The sequence below is a fragment of the Cnephaeus nilssonii genome (genome assembly GCF_951640355.1).
Source record: "Cnephaeus nilssonii genome assembly, chromosome: 19".
Lineage (NCBI taxonomy): Eukaryota > Metazoa > Chordata > Mammalia > Chiroptera > Vespertilionidae > Cnephaeus > Cnephaeus nilssonii.
Window position 1 is genome coordinate 37193989 of NC_137090.1, and position 10154 is coordinate 37204142.

At 46.2% G+C, this 10154-nt stretch overlaps 1 protein-coding gene across 1 annotated transcript in view; it reads right to left on the minus strand.

Moving 5' to 3' along the window:
* Window positions 1-8349, minus strand: part of UBE2G1 (ubiquitin conjugating enzyme E2 G1) — a 111130-nt gene extending 102781 nt beyond the window's left edge. The window contains exon 1 of the mRNA XM_079799077.1: window positions 7922-8349. Coding sequence (XP_079655203.1) covers window positions 7922-7967 — 46 coding nt within the window. The 5' untranslated portion in view covers window positions 7968-8349. The remainder of the gene's footprint in view (window positions 1-7921) is intronic.
* Window positions 8350-10154: the final 1805 nt, after the last annotated feature.

A 10154-nucleotide genomic window follows, 5' to 3' on the forward strand; every position in this document is an offset into this window, starting at 1 on the left:
CACTAAAATCCTTAACACTAAAGATTCTTCCTTTCAGCCCTGGCCAGCTTGGCTCAGTGGATAAAGCGCCAGCCTACAGACTGAAGGGTACCAGGTTCGATTCTGGTCAGGGGCACATAAGCCCAAGAGAGGAGAGAGGCAGGCTCAGTCCCTAAAGAGCAAAGAAGTTGCACATCACCTGCTCAGGAAGTTCATCGTAAGACTTGGGTATTCATAAAAGGCCCGGGGCCAAGCTAGTGGCACAGACAGACATTTAGAGGTAACAGTGGAATACACAGGGCAGAAGAGAAGCGCCAGTAGGAGGGAAATGGATGGGGAGGGTGACAGATGGAGAGCAAAGCATTCTCCGATAGGCCTTGAGGGGCAGGTTCCTGGGAACAGTGAGCAGAGGGACAGAAAGTCTCCTGGGGCCCATTGGGGAAAGGAGCTCCTCTCTCAGGAGTTTTGGTGGCAAAAGACCTACTTAGCTGGGTACACATGAGGCCATGGTTCGGAAGGGAGACTAATCTTCTGAAGAATCACAGGGAACTGGGAAACAGGAGGAAGGGATCATGGCCAGGAACACTAGGAACAAGGAATGTAAAGCCCCCAGACCTTCCACATAGGATGAGCATTCAGTTCTGGAGCAAGGCCAGGCTTCCGCCGGCCACTTTCTAATTAATTTCCTTTCAATGTGCATAAATCCATGCACCGAGTCACTAGTCCATTATAAAAGGGTAGGTCCTGGTCAGTGTGGCTCAGTTGGTTGAGTGTTGTCCTGTACACGGAAAGGTCGCCAGTTCAATTTCCAGTCAGGGCACATGCCAGGTTTCAGGTTGGATTCCGGTTAGGGTGCATATGGGAGGAAACAGATCAATGACTCTCTCTTGCATAGATGTTTCTCTGTCTCCCTCTCTCCCTCCCTCTTTTTTCCTCTAAAAATCAATAAAACATATTTTTTTAAAAGACTAATGTAGAAAGTATGTTTCGGCCTGAAGTAGTTTACAGAAAATTAAACTACTGTTATTTATAACAAACTAAATTTCATTATATTTCAAAAATATTCACTGAACAAAAAACTATAACTTAAACATCACCTATTCCTGCCCAGCCGGGTGTAGCTCAGCAGTTGAGCCTCCACCCAGGAAACAAGAGGTCACCAGGTCAGGGCATGATCCCCAAAAGGGGGCATGCAGAGGCAGCCAATCAATGATTCTCTGTCATCATTGATGTTTCTATTTCTCGCTCCCTCTCCCTTCCTCTCTGAAATCAATAAATATATATACTTCTTTAAATCATCTACTCTGTTAAGATAGTTCACTTATTCATTAAAAAATTGAGACTTTTTTCCAGCTTTACTGAGATATAAATGGCATATAACATTGTGTACATTTAAGGTGTACAACATAATAATTTGATATATGTATATATTACAAAAATAAGACTATTTTAGATTCTGTAACACAACATACCAGATGCATAATTCTTATTTTGTTGTCGTTAATCCTCACCCAAGGATATTTTTACCACTGATTTTTAAAAAGGGGGGCGGGGGGGGGGGGGAGAGTGAGAGAGCAAGAGCGAGATAGAGAGAAACATAGATACGAGATACATCAATGCTGCACCCTGACTGGAGCCAGAGATCAAACCTGCAACCCAGGTATGTGCCCTAGACCTGAACTGAACCCGAGACCCTTTAGTACAAGGGCCAATGCTCTAACCACTGATCCAAACCGGGCAGATACATAATTCTTTGATGCTTCCTCTACTACAAGGATTGTAAATTATCCTATACCCTCCCCCTCAACCACAATGTTTCATCTATGCATTTTTTCTAACAATATATTCAGTACAATACATAGTATCTGCATTCTTTCTATAATAGTGTAATGATTTCTGGATATAAAAATTCCCAAACTCTGTTAAGCAATTAGTAGTTTGATGCAACGTAAATTTACTTTTAGACTTTTCTTCCATTTCTAAATATGTGAGTCAATAATTATTAGCATTAAGATTATTAATAGTTAGCCCAGCCAGGTAGCTCAGTTGGTTGGAGCAATGTCCCCATACACCAAAGTGTGGGTTCGATCCCCGTCAGAGCACATACAAGAATCAACCAATGAATGCATAAATAAGTAGAATAGCAAACCAATGTTTCTCTATCTCTAAAATAAGTAACTATATTTAAATTTTTTAACTTAAAAAAAAAGTTTATTAATATTTGGCTCATCACCCAGAATCTTCTATCACTAGGGTGTCCCTGTCAATAATCAATTACTCTATTTCTGCTTGTCTAAGATTGTTAATGGAGTTGTATGTCAGAGTGCCAATATATTCTAGAAAGGCCAATGAAAAATACCAAACCATTCTAACTCCTCCTTTTAAGAGTATTCTTTCAATATCCTATGAACACCAGGAGAGCTAATGAAACATAGCACATCACAAACACTAGGAACTGGGCTACCTGCAGGTCGTCTTGATTGGGTACCTATTATTGCAGCATAGTTCAGAACACCTGCTTCACAGCACCCAAAGAGCTGCTGTAAAAATTAGGTTTTCTTGGGCCCCCAATCAAGACATACAGACAGTGGAAATAAGACCAGAAATCTGTATTTTTAACAAACTTCCAAGTGATTTTATTGCACATTATGTCTAAGAACACACGACTCACTAATCCAAACAACCTACTTAAAAAAAAAACACTAAAAAAAAACCTACTTATATGGGTAGCCAAGGAGATAAAATTTAGGGAATTTTCCAGATTATTAATATATGCAATTAAAATTTCTAAGTAAAAGATACTCAATTATTTCATTGTATTGCATAAACAGATTCTTCCTAGTTATAGAATGACAGGTGCCTATGAGAACTACTAAAAACAATGTTATAATTGTTAAAAAAAAAAAAAAACTTCAAGTAATCTTTAAAAAAAACCTTTTATTCCTTATAAATGCTTGTCATATAGTAAAATTTAGTATGGCTAGAGTAGGAAATAAGTCCAGTCAGCCCCAATATTTTTCCTCAGAATTAACTGCCAACACCAAAAAGCTTAGTGCTACATTCAGTCTATAACATTAAATTCAAAGCTATTTTCCTTGATTCTGCAGAATGTTGGTCTTAAGTTGACAACAGCTAACGTATCTTTTCATGATTACCTCAGAATATCACTTAGATTTTAATGCATATTATTTTAATGCAATAAATTTTATTAAGATGTTTTCTCATTTTTTTAGTTACTAGATAGATTAACTTTGTTTTGGGTTTCTTGTTTTGTTTTATTTTTAAGTATATTTTCATTGATTTCAGAGAGGAAGGGAGAGGGAGATAGAAACATCAATGATGAGAATTATTGATGGGCTGCCTCCTCTACGCCCCCTACTGGGGATCAAACCCTGAAGGGGAATCAACCATGCACGACCTTCTGGTTCATTGGTCCATGCTCAACTACTGAGAAACACCGGCTTTGAATATTTAAGTGTATAAAACCCTATTGTGTTATTTATTACTAGAGGCCCAATGCACGATATTCGTGCAAGAGTAGGCCTTCCTTCCCCCAGCTGCCAGCACTGGCTTCCCTCTGGCACCTGGGACCTGGGCTTCCCTTGCAGCCCCAGCTTTATCTGGAAGGTCATCCGGTCTAATTAGCATATTATACTTTTATTATTATAGACTAGAGGCCCAGTGCATGAAAATTCATGCACTGGAGTCGGGGGGGGGGGGGGTCCCTCAGACAGGCCTGCCCCCTCTCACAGTCCAGAAACCCTCAGGGGCAGGAGGCAACCCAGCGATCAGGGGAAGGCGACGCCCCCACCACACCTCTGCTGCTGCTGCTGCTGCTGCCAGCAGCGCAAGCCTCGGGCAGCCCTGGTTACCTGAGCCTGGGGCGGCCCTGGATGGCTGGGCAGCTGCCATGCCATCCAAGGCTTGCCTGTGCCTCAGGCCGGCCCTGGGAGACTGGGTAGCCACCATCTGAGGCTTGCCTGCACCTCAGGCCGGCCCTGGGCAGCTGGGGGACTGAGGGGACTGAGGGACTCCAGAAGCAGGCAGCAGGCTGGGCCTTGCCACACACCTGCTGCCCCGGCGGGGCTGAGGGGACTGGGCGCCACCATCTTTGAGGGCGTGGCAGTAATTAGTATATTCCCTCCTTATTGGCTGTGGGTGCTGCCATCTTTGAGGGCAGGGCAGTCAATTAGCATATTCCCTCTTTATTAGATAGGATTCCCTTGGAGGCAATATTGCCAATTAAAAACATCAAAGTCTCGCGCTAGCCAGTTTGGCTCAGTGGACAGAGTGTCAGACTACAGACCAAAGGGTCCCAGGTTCGATTCTGGTCAGGGCACATGCAGGAAGCAACCATCCATGTGTTCCTCTCACATTGGTATTTCTCTTTGTCTTTCCCTCTCTCTTCCACTCTCTCTGGAAATCAATGGAAAAATATCCTCAGGTGAGAATTAAAAATAATAATTTAAAAATGAAAAAATAACACAAAAACAAGAGAAACTTTGTAAAAAATACAAATAAAAAAAAATCAAAGTTTCTCAAATAAGAAACAATATGAATCTAGAAACACCACTTACTACCTGTGTAACCTTGGGCAAGTTACTTAACCTCTCTAAGCCTCTATTCCTTATTGAGAAGATAAAATAATATGTGTAAAGCACTCAGCTCCTAGTACCTGTCAGTCCTCAGTAAACATTAGCCCATATAAACATATATAAGAATCTCTCTGAAAAGACAAGACACACAAGAAATTATCGATGATGGTTGTTTCTCAGCAAAGAATTGGAGGTCAGGATGGAAAGACTATACCTTCTTGTACTCTCTGTATTTTTATCCAGTGCTTATAATAACTTTTTAAAAACGCTTAAATTTATCTCTTGTGCTGTGGGATTTCTTAGTGTTTAGCATAATGCACTGCAAAAGCTAAACTGCCACTGCAGAATTCGCAAAGGAATAAAGTCATAGTCCAATAATATCCACAAAGAAATACACAACCTATCAGATTTCGGGAATCTGTAAGGTGTTCTTATTCTTTACAATAGCCAAATGGTCTTAACTAAAACACCTTAAACCAGTAATTTCTCAGTCTGGGATGATTCTGTCCCTTGGGGGACACTTGGCAACATTTTTGGCTGTCACAACTGAGGGGGTGTACTACTGGCATCTAGTGGATGGAGGCCAAGAATGTTGCTGAACAGTCTATCATGCAAGTATAGAACCACACAACAATAATCCACCCAAAAAGTCAGTAGAGCTGAGGTGGAAATGGCAACCCAAGGAATCATTCTGTTCAACTCTTAAAGTAACTAGCTTCTTCATTAAAGTTACCTACAAAACACACAATAAATTCTCCCCTTAAGTAATGAAATAAAATCCTATATAAGGACTAGCAGAATAGGGGCTCAATAAATGTAACCATTGTTGGCCACTGCTGTTAGTTTCTGAAATCCTAGCAGCTAGAATAGCTTACAGGTTTGTGTGTCTACTAAATTCAATACATTTCAAGATTTCTAAAGTACTTCTTATAATGCCTTTCAAAAGTGCAGGCTAAAAGATTTCAGGAGATTACAGATTACCATTCTTTCCTGTTTTTAAATATCTGAAGAACCACAAAGTTTGAGCATTGTAGTACTAAAATACAACAGGACTTTTATTTTAGTATGTAGTTATAAACTCTTTCCAATAAACTTGATATTTTTACATTTCACTACACCTTGGCTTCTATTTTGTACATTTTGAGCATGTTAATTAAAACCTCTCAAAAATTTAAGAAATTAAGAATAGTCCATTGACTCTGATCGAGAAGGCAAAAAAGCCCTAGCCAGTTTGCTCAGTGGATAGAGCGTCGGCCTGGGGACTGAAGGGTCCCAGGTTCCAATCCCATCAAGGGTGCATATCTCAGTTGCAGGCTCAATCCCCAGTGGGGGCCGTGCAGGAGGCAGCCAATCAATGATTCTAACTCTCCCTCTCCCTTCCTCTCTGAAATCAATAAAAATATATATATTAAATAGTCAATAAATGCATATTTTTTAAAAAGCAGCTAAGTAACTTTATAATGAGGCCTGAAAAATTACAAACTAAATTATCCTCTCCTCTGATCTTAAAGAATATTTTAGTGTGCCTTACCAAAATGTCAACCATTAATAAAGACCTTTAGAAATGTTTTATTAATATGTGGGATTAACCTTGTCAAAAAAAGAGTACTCAACTGAACCAGTGGCTATCAAAATCTATAGCTAATTCATAAATGGGTAGGAAATAACCTGTAATATTGCTACTGCCTAACACTCTTATTAGCCTAACTTTCTTATTAACTGTGTAACTCTTTTACACCTTTTTAAGTGTATATCTTTCTCGTTATATGAGTTGAGTACTATTTTAATACTAATTTAGTATTTCCATATTGCTTAATAATCCACTACATAACAAAAACTTATTCTGATACAAGAATTTTTAGGGAGATTCCTTCATCCAAAACAAAACAAAAAATTACACAGAAAAGTCAAGTGTTTGAAAATATAAGATGTAATAAGGTAATTATTCTTTCACAATTTTTCCAGATAAACATAGGTATCAATACTGCTCCATTCACTTCAAGTCACTCCCCTTGAGCACCTAGAACTTTAATACTTGTCCAAACCTGCTTGCTCATGCTCTAATAATAAACCTAATTATACAATCTGTAACAGCCCCTGACAACCTTTTCCTAAGAAGCCATAAAGGTGATTTAACCTCAAACTCTCAAATCTAATTCAAAAACAGATTTCTTCATTCCAGCCTCTGGCTTCTGCCGAGGGCTACGGGCTGCCGGCTGTACAGCGGGGAGGTGAAAATTCGCCTGGACGGAAAAGGGCACACGCTGGGCGCTGGACAGCAGGAGTAACTGCTGGTTCATTTCTCTTTAAATCTGGCAGCACGTGGGGCGGCATTGTGAAGCCTGCAGCCCGCCTCCCCCCTTACACTCCGCACACGTACATCTCCAGCGCGCATGCTCCGCTCATACAGTCCTCGCAGAGTAGGAGCCAACCCCCTAAAAAGTCAACCTGGAAGCCGCAAACGGCCGGAGGCCCGGACAATGGGGGAGGGGGACGCAGGCACCTCTAGGAAGGCACACCCGGCCGCCTCCCCAGCTAGAGCCCGCGGGCCGCAGTCCGGTGGTTCCACAGGCCTTGCGCAGGGGCCAGAACCGCTCCCAGCACAAAGCCCCGCGCCGGCCAGCGAGCGGCTCGCGCTGGGCCAGCCCCTACCCTCCCCCCGCCGGCGGCGCAGCGGAGCCCGTGCCAGGCGGAGGCAAGCGAGGCGCGTCCCGCACCCCGCCAGGTTCTCAGACCCCGCGCGCCAGCGCCGAGGCCACGGATGCCAGCGCTTTGTTATCCGCCACAACTCCGCGGCCCCGGCGCTGCCCGGGCAGAAGTTTTGCGCGCCTCACCTACCCGGCCGGGGGCCAGTTTCTTCGCCTACTCTCGCCACCCGCAGCCCACCCGCCGCTCAGACACCCGAGCCGGGGACTCGCTGCGGGGCGGGCCCAGGCGCTCCTTCCCGCCCCCAAGGGTCCGGCGGCCGCGGCAGCACCTGAGCCCGCGACCCGCCCCTGGGAGGGTGGGTCTGGGCTAGAGATCCACAGCCCCTCCCCCGCAACGTCCCACCCAGCAGTGGGGGAGGGGGCAGCCTCCCTCCTCTCCAGGCCCCGTCCCAGGGCACAGGCTGGGGCGCGTCCCCGCCCCCAACACCCTCCGAAAGCCGGGGAAGAAGTGCCCGCCCGCCCGGCCGGGACCGGCGCCTCGGGCTCCCCACCCTCGCGAGCCCGCACCCGGCCTCGCCAGCGGCTGCCGCTCCCCTCAGCCGCCCGGCCGGCGGCCCGGGAGGAGAGGAGAGGAGGAGGGAAGCCGCAGCGCTCGCCACGATCGCGGCCCGCCGCCCGCCCTCCCGCCCGCCCGCTCACCTGCCAGCTGTCTTCGCAGTAGCAGTGCCGACTGCAGCTCCGTCATCCTCCCGCCGAGGGCCCGGGCTGGCGCCGGGGCGTGCGAAGGGCCAGGGGCAGGCTCGGAGGCGGCCGGAGCTGGGTGTGCTGAGGAAACCGGGCCCCACGGCGGGAGCGCCGAAGCCAAAGGAGGCCGGACTGGGGCGGCGGGAGCGGCGCCCTCGCTGCCGGTGCGAGTCCGCCCGGTTCGGCGCTCCTCACAGCCTCACGCCCGGAAGGGGAGGGAACCCGGGCCGCCGCGGCGCGCGCTGGGATTCCGCTCGCCTGCTTCCCTCCTCCGGCCCGCGGGTCGGCCCCACCGGTGCCTTCCCCCGCTACAGCCTCACTGCGCGCAGGGCCGCTCCGCGCAGGCGCGCTGGGGCTGCCTCCTTCGGGATCGGCCGGCCCGAAAGCCCTACCCCGGTGCCTCCCTGCCCCGCCTCTGCCGTCGGGACCCCGCCCCTGACGCGCGTTCGCCCGGGTTGCCGCCATCTTGGGAAGGTCGAGGCCCGGCTGACTGCCAAGGCCTCAGGCGGTCGACGCCCCGCGGACGCCATGACAAAGAGGTCATGGGGGGGTCAAGACGCCGCGTCTGGTAGAGAAGCAGGTGCTGTGGGATCGAAGGGACCAAAAGAAATGGTCATGTCCAACAGCCATCTAACTCCACACGTGGTGTGCGAATTAGTCATTGTTAGAGCCGACTTTAGAACTGGGGTGCCCCATTTTAAGCAGACCCCAGCCCCCCAAACAGACTTCCCATGTTGATACTTCACTTTACTACAGAAAGAATGCGCAAAGATTCTTGAAATAAGCAAAATATTTTGCACCTCATAGTACGAAACGTTTAAACACCATTAAAAAAAATGATCTCTATGAGTAAAGGGAGTTGATATTAGCGAAATCTAATATACCCAACTCAAAATGTCATTCAGAAATGCAGCTGCTTTATAAAACCAAAGTATGGGATCTAGGGTTTGGAAAAGGCAACTTGACCCCGCTCTACCTGCTCATCCCCTCAGCCTTATGCTTTGCATAAAAGTCTCAATAAAGAGATGGAGCAGAAGGAAAAGTAATAGCTCACGGCACTGAAATTTATCTGTTTCTTCAACAAGCATTTATAAAAGTTGTATTAACGTTGTGCCGGTATTATAGAAACACAATACGGCTCTGTCCCTATCGTCAAAGGTCTTCAAGTCTCTGTGAGTTCCCGGGAAGGTAAACCCGTAAACAGCCAAAGAAGGAGCGGGTTCCAATACAATTCTTATTATAAAAATTACGAGTAAAAAACTGTCCTCACTCTCCCTCTAGAACAAGAATTAAAAGGAGCAAATAAATATAATGAATCACAACTCCTTTGGGGACCCCAACCCTCAGGGACTAACACAGGTTTTGTGAGGCCTAAAGTTTACTGAACCTGAAGGACTAATTTTAGGGGGGGAGGGATTTTTTTAATAAGGTTCAAAAATGACTTTATTTAGAATAAGAAAATAAATTACAAATAACTGTAGGCTTGGGGAATCTTTCCCTTTCTCATTCAAATCATTTCAGGCAGGTTATCCAAAATGCTGCTGGTTGAAATTTGCTTGCTCTCTCTCCCAGAACAAATCCAGTCCTCACAGGGGCTCTGAAGCTTCCTTAGCTTTACCATAAAAATAAACATTTCAACAACACTCCTTTCTGGACAAAATTCTTCCTTTTTAAATTTTTTAATTTTATCAAAGTGTAAATACGTAGTTCATAATGTATCTTTTTTTTTCCTAATAGATGTGTAGTGTAGTGGTATATCGTTGTTTTTACACTATTACAGATGTCTCCCATTTCCCCCCCTTTACCCTCCTCCACCCAGCCCCCCCCACCTCTGGCCATCACCACACTTTTGTCTATGTCCATCCCCCTCCCGCCTGACCTCTGTCAGTCCCTCCCATCCTATATAATAAAAGCCAATTATGCAAATCGACCAAACAGCAGAATGACCGGTCACTATGACATGCACTGACCACCAGGGGGCAGATGCTCAATGCAGAAGCTGCCCCCTGGTGGTAAGTGTGCTCCCACAGGGGGAGCACCGCTCAGCCAGAAGCCAGGCTCACGGCTGGCGAGCATCTATGGTGGTGGCAGGAGCCTCTGGAGGTAGTAAGGAGCGAGGGGTCCCGGACTGCGAGAGCCCCAGACTGCGAAAGGGATGTCTGACTGCCAGCTTAGGCCCAATTGCCTA